The 21,151-nt window shown below is 37.7% G+C and overlaps 1 protein-coding gene across 1 annotated transcript in view; it reads left to right on the top strand.

The window, feature by feature from the left end:
- The window catches only part of BRAF (B-Raf proto-oncogene, serine/threonine kinase), a 158,018-nt gene that overhangs the window by 101,964 nt on the left and 34,903 nt on the right, over positions 1 to 21,151 (top strand). Inside the window, 7 exon segments of the mRNA XM_036761459.1 lie at positions 2,513 to 2,672; positions 6,143 to 6,177; positions 10,717 to 10,855; positions 12,099 to 12,216; positions 13,247 to 13,291; positions 13,294 to 13,330; positions 16,959 to 17,135. Of these exon segments, the coding sequence (XP_036617354.1) occupies positions 2,513 to 2,672; positions 6,143 to 6,177; positions 10,717 to 10,855; positions 12,099 to 12,216; positions 13,247 to 13,291; positions 13,294 to 13,330; positions 16,959 to 17,135 (711 nt within the window).

The raw sequence follows: 21,151 nt of genomic DNA on the forward strand, positions 1-21,151 counted from the left end.
GAATTGACTTTTCCTAAATAGTCATTTGTTTTAAGCATTGTTATCTATTACGTAGTTTAGTCTGGTAATTGCCACAGCTCACTGATTCAGTGCTAGGACCTGTTCCACCTGGCTCCCGGTCTGGTTGGTCTGGGCGCGGCTCACACTGGGCTCTGCTCCGCTCTGCTCCCAGTTCCTTGCGATAGACCTTACCCCGCAACCATCCAGGCTGTCCTGGGCTGGAGCCCTACTTCCCTCTGTTATTTCGTGGGTTCTACAGTTCTAGAATTTGTTCAGAGCCATTTTTATAAGTGTTTGGAGGGACCTGGGAGGGAGCTCACGCAAGTCCCTGCTTTCCAGCTGCCATCTTGGCTCCGCCCCCCCCCTCCCCATTACATATTTTAATGGCAGCCTTAAATGGATTCATTGTCTAATATAATGTATTAATTTTCATCTTCATAAACTGTAGTACCTTTTTACTCCCCAGTAATGTGCTCTGAAGCAGCAAAACTACTGGCTAGTAGTTTTCAGAATACCAAAGTATGATTTATTTGACACTTGGGTTGCTTTTACAGCATTCATGAAGCTAAAGAAGTTTTTCAGTTTGGACTATATATGTGGTCTTGTACAAACATCAAATATTTTTAAGATTAATTTTGCATTTCTAACCCCGAAGTTATATCAATCAATATATTTATGCAGTATATTACCATATCTTAGCACTTGGAAAGATGATTTTCTGTTACCATTCTGCAAGTTAGAAATCTGACTTATAAGGAATTTGAGCGACATAAATGTTATCCTAAGTTTTTTCCCTTTTCTGTCCTCCTTTGCATTGAATGTTGGTTTAAGAAATGTTTCAAGCAATTCCTTTCCCCTCAGCTCTAACATTCCATGTTTGCCTCTGATTTCTGTGTATGAAATACACAGAAATGTAAGGAAGCTAAGCATACCTCTAATATCCTCCTATTATTGATCCTAAATCCAAATTTCCTTAATAATCTATTTTACTTCTTTCTGTGACTTTCTTCCATATTAGGCATCCTCTCAGGCTTATGTATAATTTCCATACAGATCCATGTTGTCTCATCTGCCTATTTTGTATCACTATTACCCCTTTTACCTCAATTCTTCATTCTTTGTTAAGCTCTTTCCTCACTTCCAAGACACATTCAACTTCATTCTCTTATTTTCAGTCTATCTGGCTCTTGCGCCCGGCTTTTCACTTTAGTGAAAAAGAGTAACAACAGTGTTCAATTTTCTGCTCTTTACCTTCACTTGCTCTTTCTGCCTGCCATTCAATATTTTTGGTAGGTGACACTCACTCCTTCTAGGCTAGAGTGAAGGTATCCACCAATGAGGAAAGAGCTGTTGATGAATTCAGCTGAGACATTTGATGGTCTTGAAGGTTGTTTGAGGACAAACCTCAGTTGATCATCAGCAGTTGATCACAATATCATAATACTCATCTGCTGTATCATTCTTGAGACTGTACACTCCTTACAACTTTCTTCTGTCTCCTGAGTACAGCTTGGTCTTCTTTGTTTCAAATACTCCGACATGACTTGACAGCTTATGGATCATGAGAGGGAGTCTCAGGTACCCTCCTTCCTTCAGGGAATTCTGGGTAGAGGAATTTCTCACTTATTTCTTTAGAGCTCTAAACAGTGACATTTGGTAAACAAGAGGTGTGGGGAGGAAGAGAAGGAACAAGCATTTATTAAGTGCCCATTATGTGTCAGGCACTCTGCTAGGTGCTTTTACAAATATTATCTCATTTTTTATGTAGGAAATATATGTAGTAGTATCATTGGAAAGAAACTATTACATATCTACTTCAGTGCCATTAGCCATATGAAAAGTGAATAATTCTGTGCCTCCTGTGGTACGGAGTGCATGCTTGTGTCAAAGATGTTAAAAACCTCAGAACACAAGGAGACATTACACTGGGAATGTAAGGGGAAGCTGAGTATAAAAATGGAGAGTTGAGCGTGTCATGCCACTACCTGCAAGCCAAGATTTATATTCCTTTACAGTATGTGGTCAAGTTTGTCTTTAAAGTTCTTTAAAAAAAAAAATTCCTATTGAGCCCTCTATCTCCCTGCTTCCTATAATATAATATATTTCCTGGCATTAGTGATTTCTATTATGATGGAAATTATGTATAACTAGGTGGTAGATATATTTAGCTACTTTCTACTAAATTTTAAATAGTTTCTCTAAGTAAAGAATTAAGAATATCAACTGGTGACCACAGGTGATTTCTCACTACCTTTCAAATAAATCTAGTGATGTAATCAGGCAGGGTCCTGAAGGCTTCTCCTTAAGGTACTGAGCAAAGCTGTCTTTAGATTAATTGTGGTTGTGAAAATTTCTTTTAAACTATTACTGATGGTAATAATTTTTAAATGTTTTCTCACCTTTGATTTTATTTGAGAATATAAAAACAAAGAAGTGTCTACTGTTCCATTTTAGAATGTTAGGTAGCATGCAAAGTAGTTCTGAATCTTATTTTCCAAACTTGATTTTCCAGGCCCCCAATTCTTACCAGTCCGTCGCCTTCAAAATCCATTCCAATCCCACAGCCCTTTCGACCGGCAGATGAGGATCATCGGAACCAGTTTGGGCAACGGGACCGGTCCTCATCAGCTCCCAATGTGCATATAAACACAATAGAACCTGTCAATATTGATGTAAGTATTCAGTATATTTAGAGTCACAGTAAATTGAATTATCCTTTTTATGCTTTGTATTAGTCATAGAAAAGAAAACTTTTCACTAATCAGAGATCATTGAAATTTTTAACATCTTTCATAAATTTACGTCCATTACTGATTAATGCTTTAAACCAGTCATAGTACTCTTCATTCTTACGAACCACTCCCTGTAGTTCTCTGGTCAGGAAGCTTTCAGCCATTCATTACTTTGCAGGTCATTGTGAAATAAACATCACCATAGCTATTGTGCTCTAAAAAGTAATTTTAAATTATTTCGTTAGGTTGTATTTATTTTTAATCTTTTATTTGAGCACCCTTGTAGTGACGTGCTCGAAGTACATCTTTGCACAGACACAAACATCCCCCAAGAGCTAATCATTGATTTAGCTCCTATATAGCCATGAATTCCTTCTTTCTTCAATAATTCATCCTAATCCATTCAAACAAATATCTTCCCTTTATGATGTGTTTCACCAAATTATAATGCCATGGGCCAGGCATCTAGAGAAGAAAGATCCAGGGGCTACCTCTGGCTACCACCTGGTCTAGGATGCCAGTTCTCCTTTGAAATAGCTAGCCTGGGATCTGGCTTGCTCAAGCCTTATGGTTTTTTTTCATCATTTCTATCACTTGCCGTCTTTTTCCTGGGTTCCCTGGCATTTAGCTATTTTATTGGAAAAAAATATGGGTTCCTTACCTTGCTTCATTTCTCCCAACCCCCCACCTTTATTTCCTCACCTATCCAACCCCCTTCCAAACAGCTCATTACCCTATAGGTAATTTTTTTAAAGGAATTTAATACAAAACATTATAGAGAAAACATACAGTATGAGGCCAGAGATAGGAAATACAGGTAGAAGGTATAAAGTACATAAGTTATAAGGGTTCTTCTTCTAGGTTAATTTTGGTCCTTTCTACCAACTACAGGAAACTAGACTTTGCCCTTTCTTAGCTGTCCTTCTGCCTCGTCTGGTCTTCTGCTTTCTCAGTTCCAATTTTCTAGCTAATAGATATGATTAAAAAAGCTAGATTAATGTCTCATCTAGGAATAAAGTTGGAAGGGAACTCAGAGGTCATCTAACCCAACCCCACCCTGAAGCATGGATTTTCTTCTGCAGTGTCCCTGACAATTCATCCAGTTCATCCAGGGTGGAAAACCCACTACTCCCCAATGCATCTTTGTTCCACTCTGGTTTTAGACCACTCTAATTGCAAGGACTTTTTTCTTACGTTCAACCAAAATTTGCCTCTGTATAACTTCTACCTATTGGTCCCAGTTCTGTTCTTTGCAACCAATGAAAATAAATCTAATTCTTCCACAAAATTGTTAATCCTTCAAATATTGAAAGATAGCTTGTTACCTTCTCCCATAAGTCTTCTATTTTTCAGGTTAAATATGGCCACTTTCTTCCATAGATCTTCATTTAATGAGATTTCTAGTCCTTTTCATATCCTGGTGATCCTGCTATTAAGTCCTGGTTTTTTCAGTGTCCTTTCATACCATGGAACCCAGAAGACAATACAGTACACCAGATGTAATCTGATCAGGGTCACAGTCCAGCAGAACCATTGAGTCTCTTGCTGTAGACACCATATTTCTATTAACACAGCTAAAAATTAAGTTAAAATTGTGGCACACTGACTCTCATTGAATTTGCAGTCCACTGAAATCCATCTTTTTAGGTGAACTACTTTATAGCTGTGCTTATTCTCATCTTTTCCTCCCTCACCTTGCTTATTTGTGCAGTTGATTCTTTCAAGCTAAGAAGACTTAAAGTTATCCCTCTTAAATTTAATCTTGCTAATGTCAACCCACCATTCAAATTTTTCAAGGTATTTTTTGGATCTGAACTCCGGTGCATCAACTGTTTTGTCTAACTTTGTGCAACCCACACAACTTGATGAGCATGCCATCCATACCTTCATCCATGTGATTTGATTTCTTTTTTGAAAGAACACCTGCACATTCCAAGTTGTGTTTTTTTACTCCTCCCGACAAGTGTTTGGAGGTTAGAGCCTGCAGTGGGTGCCTCTGCCTTTGGTCCTTTCCCTCCCAGTCTCTTTACGCCAAGGCTGCTCTTTCATCTCCTCAGTGATCTGCAGGCTCTCTTCTCTCCAGCTGTCCTTATACACCTGTTTAGTTACCACGTTGTTTTTTAATCAAACCTGGGATCTCATTGGTGTGTAGGGGTGAATGGGGAGGAGTTTCCAGGGCCCATCCACGTGAGTGCTTTGTCTGCAACTTGGTAGTGCAGAGAGTGGCCATTATATATTAAAGGGAGGACTTGAATCCAGGCCTTTCTTTTCACTGTGCCATACTCCTTCTTATTTATTTCCCCTTACCAGAATCAGTTCAATGGCTGCCTATTACTTGCAGGATAAGATTTAAACTCTGTAGCTTGACATTCAAGGCATCCCATAGCCTAGCCCCAACTTAATTCTTTAGTTATATCTCATGTTGCAAGAACTCCATTCTAATAAAACTGGTTTGATCAAACTATTCTACTTATCTTCCTTAGAACATAATGTGTTCATTCACATGCTTCTTTGCTTAGGCCATTCCCTTCTTCCTGTCTGAATTTATCCATCCTTGCAGACTCAGCTCAAGTCCTCCCTCCACCTTTAGTGAGTGATTTTTTTCCTCTGAATTTCTAGCATACTTTATTTTCTTATTGTGTCTACCTTTCATTTGGCAATTAATCATGAAATACCTTCTGGTATCTCTTGTTGTATTGAATTTTTATTAAATGTTACGTTGTTAATTGATGTCCCTTTACCTCTTAATAATCCAGTTCGATGATAAACTCTTTCAAGGCCTGTCTCATGCCTCATGTCATCTTGTATGTAGTAGTCACTCGGTAAATACCTGCTAAATTGTTATCTGAATAAAAGGCAGTGAGGGCTATACCCTGACAATCCAACAGAAATTTCTCTTTAAATAAATCGCTTTCTGTATTTGATGTCATGGTTTTTGTGCAAAAAGTTGGACCCTTGGCAGATGAGTAAACCTATTCACAGAGAAGTTTAAGGATAATGGTAAAATCATGAAGACTGCTCAGTCAGGCCCAAGGTTAACAAAGGCACAGGCTGAAGGGGGAAGTTTCTTTTCTACCTCTCCTTCTCCTTCAGTCACTCAAGTTAGATGTAATTTGATTTTTACATTGTCAGTAAGCCTTTTGTAAAGTGAATTGATACTTTCACATTGATTTTGAACACCTGAACTTATTTTGTGAATCTATATTAAGCTGATCTCTTATCAGTAGGTTCAAATTAGGGAGTATCTCTTTTTGGGTGACAACTTAGAGGTTGGCCAGCCTAGTTTTATGAAGGCAAACTGACCTCATTTAATTAGCCCAGCTACTAGTGATATTTTAGTGGGAAATGAAACACTATTTTTGATCTTTAACTGTATAATCAAAGTAATACACATTACTATTTATTTATAGGACTTGATTAGAGACCAAGGGTTACGGGGTGATGGAGGGTAAGTAGTCATTTTAATTTTGCAAGAGAATTTGGGGGAAAAAATGCAATTGCTTTGCTGCCTCTATCCTTTTTTACTGGCTCGTTCCGTGAAACACAGACACAGAGAGAAATGTGTAGAGAAAAACCAAATTTATCAGCTTTATTTTCTATGATATTTAGTCCTCATAAAACCATATATTAATTCGGCTTGGTAGAGTAGGCACATAGGAGAAAGAAGCTTAAATGTTCCATCGATTATGTTGAAGTATTTTCACAGGGAGAATTCTACTTTTTTGTTGATCTGTATCCATCCTCAAAGTATAGTTAGTAAACTTCCCTTTGAGATATTAGTTCTTTTTTAAACTTGATCATAGAGTTTTCTAGTGATCAAAATTTCTCCTGATAACTGCTGTCTTCATATTAATATATCCTGGAAGTTTTCCAGCCTCCCCAATATTCCAGCCAATTTCTGTGATGCCAGGTAACTTGGAGTAGTAGGTCGATGTTTATGACTTCCTCTAGTCTTCCTAAAAAAAGTATAGAGTCTAAATGTATTACACCATAGGTGACTGTGGTCAGATGCCCAGTTACCCCTTGGAGTAGTTCAGTTCTGCCTAGAAAACAAACAAGCTGAATTCAGACCCATTACCCAGTCGACCTGGCACTGATTACAGTATCCAGTTATAAATTTGGAGGCTAATGCAAATATTTTTCATAAGAATATTTCTCATAAAATATTGCCCAAAGGATGTTTCAGGATGTCTTGTAACTATCAAGATCTGTCCTTAGTCTTATTAACGAATGTAGTAATTGAATGCTTTTATAGCTATACACAAATATCTCTTAATGTGGCCTCCTCATTTTGACTTGCTACGTACCTTCAGCAAAATATCTGAAGTCTTTTGTACCTAAATCCATTGTATGATTGTATTTTGTTGTACTGCCTCTTCACCTTTAAAACTACTAAAATGCTGGGTCCCCTTGCTTTGTGAACTCTGCATCTAGAGTTTGTAGTACTCAGATATAGAAATTTTTGTTTGTTTGTTATTCTGTGAACCCACCAGATAATGTGTTGCCAGTTTGACTTTCATATGTCTTGATAACTGTGGCTTTGATAATTTTCCCCAATACATCCAGCATTTAAATGTTGCAGTCATGTTGGCATCACAAAGCTATTAACCTAGTCATAAAAAAGGGCCTGCTTAGTATCTAAAACTAAATGGCAATTCTTACCCTTCATATTGAGTTGCTTTGGGTTTGGGGAGGATTTTTTGGTTATTTGTTTTAGTTATTGGGATTTTATAAAAATAAGTATTTGGTTTTTTTTAAATGACCAAAATTATTCTGTTAAGCAGGCTTCAAGTCATCTATTTATTCCCCATGACTTCTTTCATTTCTTCTGTGTGTCTGTCTTCCTGTCTCTGCCTGCTCCTTTCTTTCTCTCTCTAACAGCCCCCTTGAACCAACTGATGCGCTGTCTTCGGAAATACCAATCCCGGACTCCCAGTCCCCTCCTACATTCTGTCCCCAGTGAAATAGTGTTTGATTTTGAGCCTGGCCCAGTTTTCAGAGGTAGTTGGGCTCTTCTTTCTTGTTTTCACACCACCCCAAACCCCCAAAAATAAATAAATAAAAACCACAAATGCTGTTCGTGCCTCACCCTCACAGCGTGTGTTTGTAAGTGTGAGAGTTTTCAGAGAAAAAAAAAACTCAATTTTCTGCTTGGCCTGGCTGGAATGCTCTGAATGTGCTTCTTATACATACTCACTACCACTAGCTTTCTGTATGTTGTCTGACATAAACTTTAAAAGCAAGGAAATTCTGAGTTGAAGTTTCCATCTTGTTTTTACCTTGTAACTATTGGTCACATTTGTTGCAAATTTATCTGGACAGGAACTAACAAGGTTTGGGCCTTCGATCTGAATTCCTTTGGTTTTAATCCATTTAAGTGACATCTCTGTGGTGATTAATGTTTTTATTTGTATTTTAGAAGTCATATTCTGTGAAAAAGTAAATGAGATAAATTATTCAGGGACACATTATTGGGACTTTGATTTTTTTTTTGGAGATTCTCTGATAATCAACAATATTAATGCTTCTGTGCGATGGGAAATAGACTATTTTATAATATAGTGAGCACTAGAAACAAGGTACTGTGCAGAAATAGAAGTTATTGTACCTGATTATTCTTAATGTACTTAAGAAAACTTAAGTTTCTGTTTTTCAGTTATGCTATGTAATGTTAAATTCAGTATTTACTATGAGAGAAAAAGGGTAGCAGCATAATTTTGGACTCCAAAAAGTGAGATGACATCGTATGTCAGTTCCTCCATATTTCAAGCACTGTGATTACATTTATTATAATGCATTTAGTGGTACAAAATCAGTGTAGATATCTTATTGTACTTAATCTAAAAGACAAATAGTGACGCTTAATATGATGTAGTGGTAGATAGAGAGCTTCTAGTCCAGAAAGGTCTGGGTTCAAGTTCCACCTCAGACACATGCTGATTGTGCAGCCCTGGGCAAATTACTGAACCTCTCATTGCCCTCAAGCAACTCTTAGACTGTAAGAAGCAGAACAGTTGCTCATTTGTATTGGTAGAGGGAGTTTCCTCGCTGGGAGTGCCCCATACCAATGATTTCATGGGAGGGGGTACAGCTTAGTATAGTAAGAATCAAAAGACCAACTGAGTTCAAATCCTGGCTCTGATACTACATTATATAATCTTGACAATTCACTTAATCCTGGTTCCCCAATCTATAAAATGGGGATATTTGTTCTGCCTTTGTCAGGGTTCTTCCCAGAAAAGCTCTTTGTAAAACACTGTATAAGTGTGCATTATTTTCAAACATTTTGCTAAAAGTTTTTAATTAGTTGGAATTATTAATTTGTGCTTCACCATTAAGCTTAAGCTTCTAGACCTTGTAATTACTTTCCTAGGTCAACTGTACCTACTCCTTGGAAAGTATGCAGAATTTACGGGGAAAAATTAGCTAATTAATGTAGTTGCTTAGAAGAGTTTAAGTCAGCTGAACATCAAGCAATTGAGCCTATTCATTTCAGAAGTTATATATAAAAAGATAGACTGGACCAGTCAAAGTCAATCATCATTTTGTTCTTTCAGAGAATAGGATATAAAAGATGAGATGACCAGATTCTTACACAGACTTAACTTTTGACTAATGTTACTGTTATTTTTGCCTTTTGTACTAGGTTGAAGTATAACTTTTCTGGTAATGGTAGTAAACATCTTAAGAAGCAGTATCTCCCTCGAGGTTTTGGTTTTGGTTTTTGTTTTTTTATGTTTTTTTTTGTTTGGTTGTTTTTTTGTTCGTTTTTTTCTTGCTATATATGTGGAGGGATTAACTCGGACTGTGTTACCAAGTAATTATCCATATGGCAGCACTCCAGGATGACCTCAGATATTTAATCTCCAAATGTAAACCCAGGAGAATGCTGTGAGAAAATCTCAATACAACCCCACTATTGAAATAGGGGGCTAGAGCACCATCTGAGCCAGATTCAGAAAGACTAGATTCTGCTTCTTGGCAGGACCTCAGAACTACCTTCCCACTTTCCTTCCTCATGGCTTCCCATATCTCCCAAAAGGATGGGAGTCATTTTTGTGGTTTCTTCTTGAATGGGCTTTGCAAACTCTGGGATACATCCTAAAGGTACCAATAGGAAAGCAGAGGTAATATTCTGTAGGCTAGGACAAGGCTGCCAGAATCTAGTGGATCCTTTGATCCATACTGGTGAGTCCAAGCTTTCCCTACAACTCTTGCATATGAATCTCCTTTCAGAAGGAGTATTGCTAGGATTCCCTTGACTGGCAGACATATTGCATAGGCAATAATTTAACAGTGAAGCTATGGAATTTGTGTCACTAAATTTTGGTCATTTGTAAAGGAATTTTGTTTTGTTTGGGTTTTTTTGGCCAACAAAACCTACTTGACTTTGTATATACCATTGACTTTATACATAGATAAAGAATCCATCTCTGTGTTTAACAGACCTCAGAGAGCCAAAAAAAATTCATAGTAGTGTAGCTTATTAGGGTAAAATGTGCTTCTTTGGATTAAATATTTTCTGTTCTAGATAACATAAAGAATCAGATTTTTTTTTTTAATTTTTAGGGCTATCACAGTCACATTCTCCCAACTTTTTGTGATCTGTGCCTTTTAAATTAGATTGAATATCCCAAATATTTGGGACCTAACAGATTTTTTTTTATTGGAACTAGTCTTCTCCTGCCAGAGAAACAAACATCTAACTTGTGATTTTCATTAGTATTAGTTATTTTTCTAATTTAAAGAAAAATTGTACTCCGACTTGGCATCAATATGTAAGATGTAGTACTGCAACAGTCTGATAGAGAAAACTGTATGGAGTTCATTTGGTAAGAATGCTATAAGCACATTAAAACATGAATATCCCTCTAAGATATTTGGAGATACTACATCTTTAAAAACAAGTCTTAAATTTCTTAAGATTTTTTAAAATGATATGTTTGATCCTCCTTTAATGGATGCATTTTTTAAAAAATAATTTAGGGTCAACTACAGGCTTGTCTGCCACCCCTCCTGCTTCCTTGCCTGGATCTCTAACTAATGTGAAAGCATTACAAAAATCTCCAGGACCTCAGCGTGAAAGAAAATCTTCATCATCATCTGAAGACAGGAATAGAATGGTAAGGACAGAAGGTCATCTTCCTGCTTTTCTCCTGAGTTTTCTTTTTTTAGAAGCCATGTAGCAACTAAAAGAGCAATGGACATTTGTTATAAATCTTGTTGCATTATTTCTATCCAAGTAACACTTGACAAAAGTTAGATACTATAGATTTTGCTTCATGTAAAAACCTGATTTGGTCTTCTGTGACATTCAATTTATATTTCTAAAAACTGTCTTAGAACTGACGATCTTTTGGTGCAGAAATTATTTCTGAACCGCTGATTGCTGTTCTCATCTCTTTCATGGCTGAGACAAAGGCATTGGTAGCTGAGGAATGGGACCTACTGCTTCTAATAATTTGGTAGCAGGAAGAGGGGAAAGGGAATAGCATGTGCAGATGTTTACTTAAGAGCTTGTATGGCCTGTCTGCTTAGGAAAAGAATGAATCAGACAAGGTAGATAATGAAAACTGCTTAAGAAATATTGTCATGGGCGGATAGAGATTGGTTGGTGAAATGACCTTGATATGTTAGAGTTAATTATTTTGGTTTAAGAAATGAGTAGTAAGTAACAATTGATTTTGTATATCCCAGCATCAGTTTGATTAATGCTGGGTTTTTTCCTTAAGAACAAAAACCCAAATCATTCTGGCTCTCAATGATTGGCCAACAATAGGTCCCAGCCCAAGCCTCCTTTGGCTCAAAGTGAATGTAAATAGCAATTGGCCAGAAACCCTGAGGGTCTTCCCCTCCCAGATTGATTTTTTTTTTGAACTAGATAAAAGAGGCTATTCTCTGCTTTATTTCTTACCTAGCCTTAATCTCTGAATAAGGTGTTGCCTCAGTCAAACTGAGACCTGTTAGACCTTAGCTTAAAAAGGCCAAGGTCTCCCACTTCATTCTGGGCCATCTCCAGTTGTCCTTATCTGTATCTTGCCACTGGACCCAGATGGCACAGGAGGAGAAAGTGAGGCTGGTGACTTTGCACAGACCTCTTCACTTAAATCCAGTTCACTTTCATGTTATGGAATTATCGCCTCCCTGATATTATGGTCCTCTTCAAGAATGAAGGACAAACAGCAGCAATGTTTTATGAGGGCCCTGATACTAAATTGTAAATCAGATATTGCTAATTCCGATGGAAAATAAAATCATAATCTAAATCTTTTCATGTAGCACTACCAGGCATAGGCAAGTCTTAAGATATATTTTCTTTATAATGAATAAATCTGATTTATGTTATTTTGTTGAATTTTATCTTAGAAAACACTTGGTCGACGGGACTCAAGTGATGATTGGGAGATTCCAGATGGGCAGATTACAGTTGGACAAAGGATAGGCTCTGGATCATTTGGAACAGTCTACAAGGGGAAATGGCATGGTATGTAAGCATTAGAATAAAACTTAGTTTTCAAGTTTACAATTACTGCATGTTTTGAAATCTTTCATGGAAAGTGCTAAAGTAAGTATTATTTATTTTATCATATGGCATATCATTCAATGGAATTCTCCAAAGATTGATTTTTAAAAACTACAAGGAATAAAAATAGTTTTTTATAGATTCATGATATTAATACCCTTTCTTACCTTTTGTTAAAGTATGATTAAAAGTGATTTTCCAAAGTTGATTCACATATGAAAGCCTCAAGCTGGTCTCAAATACAAATTCATAACAAAATATGTTGCTGTTACTGGTCACTCTAGTGTTAAACTACATTAAAGATGTTAAGCTACATTAAAAAACCATAATTGAATATATATAATCATATTAATCATATTTCCTAAGTAAAATCATCCCTTTTAAATAAAAAAGTAACTGATGAGATAGGTTGTTACTTGAGCTTAAAGTAATCCATAACTGAAAGTCTTAAACATTGCAGTGCGAAAAGGTTAGTTTCATTTTGCTTGTTTTTCAGCTAACACTGATGAGTGACATTTTTTTGCTTCAGCATTATCCATTGTTAACTATGTTTCTTTTTAGATCTAATAGTTAACCACTCTTGATAATGGTTTTGGAATGCAACTGACAAAACTGAATTCCCAGTGACTTAAACAATATAAACTCTCCTGGCATCTCTCCTCTCTCGTTGGTTGGGTTTTCCCCCAGAAAATAAGAAAACTTAAGAAGTTAGGGTATAGGGGCAGCTAGGTGGTGCAGCGAATAAACACTGGCCCTGGAGTCAGCCTGAGTTCAAATGTGGCCTCAGACACTTCCTAGCTGTGTGACCCTGGGCAAGTCACTTAACCCAGATTACCTCCCAAAAAACAATCAAACAAGAAAGAAGTTAGAGCGTAATTCATAACCACATTTCCTAGTGATGTAGATTTTAGCAGAGCTATGGTGACTGGTGAAATACCCAACCATTCTTTTTTAAAAATGCATTTCTCTTGGGACGACAATTATCTTCTAGGTGATGTAGCTGTGAAAATGTTGAATGTGACAGCACCCACACCTCAGCGTTACAGGCCTTCAAAAATGAAGTAGGAGTGCTCAGGTGAGCATTGTGTAAATTATTTTCCAGGGAATTGAGATGTTTATCATGATGTGTTTCCTATTTATTTACTGACTTAGAAATTATTTCCGCTGCCTGAGCCTAGGAGTCCCCAAGCCTCAATACTGAACCCTCTTCTCATTTCTCGGTGTACCTTCTTCTTTGGATCTCATCCACTCACATAGATTCATTTGTCATCTGTACACAGATGACTCCTCCCAATTCTGTATGTTCAGCCCCAATAAGCTCTCTTCTGCACCCCTGTTCTCTAGAGCCCTACATGTGTTTTCTGGTTGTCTCCACCTGGCTGGATGTTCTGTAGGCATCAGGATGTAGACTCAGGATGTCCCTGGCTGAATACATTTTTCTTTTCTCCCATGTCCTCCAACTGTCCTGATCCTCCTTTCACACTTATTCCTCTCAAAGGCAACACCATCCTCCCAGGCACCAACATTTAAACACTCAGATTCTTTCGCCCCTCCTGTACTCCACTACGTTCATTTGGTTGCAGGGCTTGTCGAGTCTGCCTCCTGCCTCTACAGCACCTCACAGTCATCCCTTTCTCCATTCATGTAGTTCACCACTCTAGTCCAGGGACCTCTCATCCCTCCTCTGTACACTGAATCAGTCACCTTGCCTCCAGTCTTTCCCTTCTGTAGTCCTTTCTTCACATACCCACCAGTCATCTTTCTGAAGCACAGATCTGACTGTATCACTTCCATGCTCACATACACTTCATTTCAGTTTGCTTTTAAAAGTACCTAGTAAGTGTCCACTGTGTGCCGAGCATCATGCTTAGATACAAAGAGAATGAGACAGTTGCCCTCAAGGAGCTAACCTGTTATTGTAGGGCTACAACATGTACACAGATAAGTAATCACAAGGCATATGGGAAAAAATACAGAGAAATTACAGTGGAAGAAGGGGAATACTAAGAACTGGGGGAATTAGGAAATCAGGGTCACTTGAACTAAGCTTTGAAGGGAGGTATGGACTCAAGAAGTGGAGGTGATGAAGGGGAGACCATTACAACTTGTACAAAGGTCCTGAGGTCGGAGAAGATGAAATTTCATAGGTGAGCAACGGCCAGTGGGCCAGTTGGGCTAGAATATAGAATGTATGAGACAAAATCATGTTTGATCAGTATAGAAAGTCAGGCTGGTACCAGATCATGAAAGACCTTTAAATATCAAACAGATGTTTGTATTTTTTCCTAGAGGCAATAGAAAACAATTAAAGCTCTTGAGCAAGGTGATGTTGTTGTCAGACCTGCAAGTCAGGGATGTGAGAGAGGTTTGAATAGAGGAATGCAATACTTACTGTGTGCCTACATTAAACTGCTAAGTTTTATGATGCAGATAAAGGCAAAAACAGTCACTGCCCTAAAGAAGCTCACATCCTAATGGGGAAACAACATTTAAAAAGTGCAGTAAATAGCAAACATATACAGAGGAGAAGATATCACCAGAGAAGACAGCCCAGCAACAGATAAGTGTCTGAAGCTGTATTTGATCTTAGGTCTTCCTGATTCCATAAAAATCCTTCTACAGAAGATGGATTTGAGCTGAGTTCTTAACAGAAGCCAGGGATTCCAAGAAGGGGAATACTCTAGGCAGGGAGGACAGCCAGTGAAAATGCATCATTGGTAAAGTTTCTTTTTTTGAGGAACAGCAAGGAAACTGGTGTCACTAGAGGGTAGATGGTAGTAGGTTGTAGTAGATTGCAGTAAGGTATAAGAAAACTGGAAAGGTAGGAAGGGCCCAGAGTATGAAAGACTTTAAAAACCAAGCCAAATATAGATAGTTCTTCAAGGAACTTGGCTGTGAAAAATGAACAAGATAGAGAATGGTAGCTTGAAGACAGTATGAATAAGTTAAGGTTTTTTTATAGATGTGGTTGTAGACATGTTTGTAGATGTAGGAAATAAGCCAGGGGATACAGCAAAGTTGAAAATTAGACTGATAGAGGGGCTATCCAAGGGGTGAGCTTCTGGAGGAAGGGAGAGGGATGTGAGCAAGGCACAAGTTGAGGGGCTATAGGCTTTAGGCTTCCTATGTCCTCTAGCGGCTAGGTGGTGCAGTGTATAGAGCACTGGACCTGGAATCAGGAAGACCTGAAATCAAATATAGTTTCAGACACATTTGTTGTGAGGCCCTGGGCAAGTCACTTAGCTTTTGTCTGTCTCTGTTCTCTTATCAGTAAAATAGGGATAAAAATAGCACCTACCTCCCAGGGTAGTTGGGACGATCAAATAAGATAATATTCGTAAAGGACTTTGCAAACCTTAAAGTGTTATGTAAACACTTGCTGTTATTGTTAGAATAAAATATAAACTTGGCCTGCGGTCTAGGGGTCTTTACCAGCTGTTTCCAGTGTTCATTTCCAGCATGGAACCATGGAAAAGGAATGGGGCTTTTGAGTTAGGAAATCTAGGTTTGAATCTTCTCCTCTACTTACTATCTGTGTGGCCTTGGGCAAATCAGTTAACCTACAAGGATCTGAAGGAGAGGAACTCACTGACCCATAAGCTTGTGAGCCATTTCATATTCTTCCAGCCAGACTGGGACAACTAGCCATCCCTGTGAGAATCCAACATTACATTTGCCTTCCCTCATTTACAAAAGCCATCCCCATGCTTGGAATGTCCTCATTGCTTAACATGGCTGTTCGGAATGCTCAGGCCCCACCTTTATTGAAGCCCTCCTTTAGTTCCCTTGATTATATAAATGATTTCTCCCTCCTCACATGTTACCAGAGTTCTTTGATCTTTTCTTCGCCTTTGTTAGTTCCTAACGTTGATTATACTTATTACTGTTCATGATATACCCTCATCTTACCACCTTGCATACAATAGAATATAACCTTCATGAGGGCAGGAATATTTAATATTTTCGTTGTATAGATTACATTATATATATAATGTATATACATACATTACAGTACCTGCCTAGTAGAGTGTATTACATGCTGAAAGTGTTTAATCAGCATTTCATTTAACTGAGTTGAATTGAACTTTCAGAGTAACAGAAGACGTAGAAACAGAAGTGTTCTTCTGAATAGATTTCATATTCAAACATTTTTCCTCCTAGAAATAGCAGTATGAAAGGGTCCGGGTAATAGGAAGTTGTCTGCTGGTCAGACATTTTGAATGTCATATTCAACTCTGCATATCCATTTTAAAAGAGACAGGGACAAGCCTAGAGTATGTGCAGGAAAGGGCAGCCCGAATTCAGAGGTATAGAAATTGTAGCCAGAGCGCTTCACCCAGTGAAAAGAAGGAAAGGTATAATAGTTTCTTGAAATAGCTGAACAAACAAGTCCTCTTACACTGTTCTACACCAAAAGTTCAGAAACAACTTTAAAGCACTGATCTTTCTTGACATCTACCATTGTAAATGCTCTTCCCACCAGAAACATTATTTTGTATTTGCTTTGTGTGTTTTGTATTTATTTCTTTTTGTATATGTTGTTCTCTCCTGCTGCCTACCCTCCACCCCAACCCCGGTGAATGTAAGCTCTTTGAAGGCCAGGACTATTTCGTTTTTATCTTGGTAGTGCTAGCATAGGGCCTGGCGTATAAAAGAGATTCAATAAATGCTCCTTGAATTGAATTGAAGCTTTCTTTTTGTAGGAAAACACGACATGTGAATATCCTACTCTTTATGGGCTATTCAACAAAGCCACAGTTGGCCATTGTTACACAGTGGTGTGAAGGCTCCAGTTTATATCACCATCTACATATCATTGAGACCAAATTTGAGATGATCAAGCTAATAGATATTGCGCGGCAAACAGCACAAGGCATGGAGTAAGTATTTCTCTGTTGAAACTCTTTGAATTAACTTGGAAAGAGTGTTTCAGTCCCCTTCAGATACTTGAATTAAAAGCATTCTTTAGGCAAAGGATTTGACCAGCACTTTAAGCTGTTGAATCAAAGTGTCATAGTATTTTATCTCATATGCTCTTAATACAGGTAAAGTAGTAGCAGTAGTACCCTATAATATTTACATGTCATAATTCTTATAATCTCTTATAGTAACAGAATTTCTTTTCAAAATGCAAACTACTACTGTGAATTATGATTAGTGAGCAATGTTTTTAACTCTAAGGCTAAGAATTCAAAAAATAAGATCAGTTTTGCTTGAAAGTATACAATATTTAAAATCATTAAGTATTTTAAATTGTTTTGATAGCCTTTCAAATAAGTTTTTCTTTATTTTTATTGATGCCAGACTTCTGCTGTTATATAACATTCATTTCCAAGGGTGCCCACCCTTAACAGAGATTTTAAAAGAAAAAAGGAAAAGTTGAGCAAAATCAACCAACATCTCAGCTGTGTCTGATATTACATGCAACATTTCACACCGTAGTCCCCCACTTCCACAATGAAGAGAGAGAAAAATCCATTTTTTCCACTCTGCTCCAGTGTCAAACTTGGTCATTTTGATTTGTTGTTCTTTACATAAAACCAGTTTTTCTAAATATACATAATGTCTTGCTTCAGCATATGTCAATTAATAAGAAGCCAAAACATAAGTCTCTACCCTGGTAATCCTTGTAGATATGTCAGGTTGTTCAGATCCATTGATTTTTGCTTAGTTAGCTCATTGGAAAGGATAATAAGTTATTTTAAGAAACTGTTAGAAAAATAAAATAGGAAGCTGTCATAATCTGAGAGATTATATATAATTTTTAAATTAAATAATGAGTGACGGCTCAAAAATTGAAGGGTTAAGTTAAATGGATATTTTAAAACTAAGAGCTTAAGGGAGAAGTCTTAATTAAGACAAAGTGTAATACCTTGGAAGCTATAGATAGGTGATTGGAGAAATAAACCGGTGTGTTTTTAAATTAGGGTAACAACGTGTTAACCAGTCTGAGTCAGGGTCTGACTTTGGTATGGGTCAACGTCCATTAAAGACCCAGTGGACTATGCAGAATCTTTTACTAAAATGACATTACTAAATTTTTACTAAACTGACATTTCAGTGTACAACAGTCTGTACACTGTACAATAGTGTTTAACAGAAGACTTGTACACTGAAATGTCAGTGGGTCTGGAGGGTACTTGAAAGATACTTGTCACCTATTAGCAATTAACCTACAAAATGAATTCCATGCTTTCCTACATTCAAGAATCACTATAACCTAGCCCCAGACCACCTTTTCAGTCTTTGTACAATCATAGATCTCTCCAATCTAGGGCATTTCCCTTTACGCGCTATTGCCATTAAAACTATAAGTTCTATTTCTTAAAAGGAATCGATCTTCTAAGTATTGAAATTAGAGAACCTTTAGTCTAAGGCTGGCAAACTGTAAGCACTTAAGTGCCATTTTATTCTTTCATTTAAAGGCTAAAAAAAAACCTACTTGGCCTGTCTACCAATATTATTAAACATGGAGTTGTCTATCAGCACTGGGTTGGGATTCAGAACATCTGAATTCTAGTGTCAGCCATGCCACAGACTACCTTACGAAGGTCACTTAATTTTGCTGAGCCTAAATAATCTCTAAGGTCCCTTTCAGCTCTGAAATCTTAAGTTCTGAAATCTGAAATTCTGTGAATGGTTCTTATCACGTGTAAAAATGGACCTAATTCTGAATTCTTCTAAGTATTCAAGGGAACTTTACAGACTATATTACATCAGGGTTCAGATAAGTGACTGAGAATCTGAGAATAACAAAAAGATTACCATGCAGCAGTGAAACCCAGTTGAAGTCATTTGTAGTGGAATAGTTAACATGATTTTGTGACTTCTTCTAGTGGCATTCAGCAACCTAAAAGAAGAGGCATGGAGAAGACACGTGGTAGGGATAACCTGGTGTTTGAATTTAGCAAGGCATGAGTGACAGTAGAACAAAGGAGAAATAAATTCCAGGGTAGATGATGCTGTATAACTCTAGTTGGCTCCATAGTGGTTATCTTTAGAGTTTAGGCTTAGAAGGGAGGAAAGTGAGGCCAGTCCAGGGTCGGTAGACTAGGAGGGGTGCCATATCTGGAGACGTTCAGTAAAGGTAAAGCATAGGATTAGAAGGAGTGAGGCATATGGAGTATGGAAGGATGGAAAGTTGAGATCCAAGAGAGGAATTTCATAGTACTGGATAATGGTGATGGATCACTTACAAGTATAACCATTCCTGTGTGTGGCCAAGATAGAATGAAGGGACTGTGACCTACAGGATCATAGGAGTTGAGTCAGCTAATGAGCTAAGAAGCCCACATAGTTGATGGATATCAAGTATGTACATTGAAATCTCCAGGTAGGGGAAAACAAGGATTGTAAGCCAGATGCAAACTCCTTGAGAAAATAGGGAAAATCAAAGACAGAAAAAACAAAAAGGAAAAGGACCCATACGTACAAAAATATTTATAACACTTCTTTTAGTGGTGGCAAAGAATTGGAAATTGAGTGCATGCCCATCAGTTGGGGAATGGCTGAACAAGTTCTTGTATATGATTGTGATGGAGTACATTTGTGCTCTAAGAAATGACAAGCAGGATGCTCTCAGAAAAAAACCTGGAAAGATTTACATGAACTGATGCAAAGTGAAATGAGCAGAACCAGGAGAACATTGTGCACACTACTAGCAATATTATATGATGATCTACTGTAAACAACTTAGCTATTCTCAGCAACATAATGATCCGAGACAATTCTGAAAGATTTATGATGAAAAATGCTGTCCATCTCCAGAGAAAGAACTGATGAAGCCTGAATGTGGATAGAAGATACTTTTTCTTGTTTTTCTTGGGGGTTTTCGTCTATGTTTTCTTTCATAGCGTGATTTGCATGGAAATGTGTTTTGCATGACTATACAAGTATAACCTATGTCAAGTTGCTGGTCTTCCAGCAGGGGGGAAGTGGGAAGAGTTGAGTGGGGAGAGAATTTGGAACTCAAAATTTGAAAAAAAAATATATTGTTAAAATTATTTTTACATGTAATTGGGGGAAAAATAAAACATCAAATTATTTAAAAGAAAAGAAAATAGAGGAAATGGCTTTAGGGCCCAGTAGATGACTACAGCTACAACATAGATAGGATTGATATAGATGGATGGAGCAAAACTCTATGGAAGAAACATTGCTGAGAGAGAACAGCTAAGGAAGCTACTTGAGGTCTGGAAAGAACACTGAGGACCAAGGGGTATGCCTGTTGTTCCTCTAGCCTAGTGTGTCAGGAGGCTTGGGAACGAAGGAAAGTCAGGTTTCTATGAGTGAAAGAAGATGCCCAGAGTGTTAGAGGACTGAAATGAAGAGAAATGTGTTGATAATAACATGGAATGTTCCAGAAGGCATAGTGGTTTGGAAAAGAAGATCAGAATAGGGACTCAGTAGGGGTAGGGCTGAGGGAGATGAGGAAGGAGAGAGCAGGGAATGTCGAGGGTCTGGATTTTCATCTAGGCCTCTTACAATTCTGAATCAGAGATTATAAGAGGAGAATGTAGGTATTTGGAAGCCATATGATAAGGATGTGTAATACCTTTTGAGAGCCATTGGGATGGCTATGCCAGTTCACTCCTAAGCACCAAGCAAAAAAAGAAAATAGTCCTAATGAAAAGTTTCCAAGGGCTTGACTCAGCTCCTGTTTAGTGCTAGCATAACATGATAATCCTCAATACAAGTGACGTGAGTTTGGAGGCATTTTGAGTTATTACTAGAAGCTAGATATGGGCATATTATTTCCTATCCTATTTCCCAGCATGGCTAGCAGCTATACTCACAAAATAGAGGGCTTAAAATAGAAACACCATTTTTTGGAATGAGGTAGCAAGATCTGGTTACACTGCTGCAGCTTTGGGACCATAGAGTGGAACTAAAACCC

Source organism: Trichosurus vulpecula, chromosome 5 (assembly GCF_011100635.1).
Source record: "Trichosurus vulpecula isolate mTriVul1 chromosome 5, mTriVul1.pri, whole genome shotgun sequence".
In the NCBI taxonomy this organism is placed as follows: domain Eukaryota; kingdom Metazoa; phylum Chordata; class Mammalia; order Diprotodontia; family Phalangeridae; genus Trichosurus; species Trichosurus vulpecula.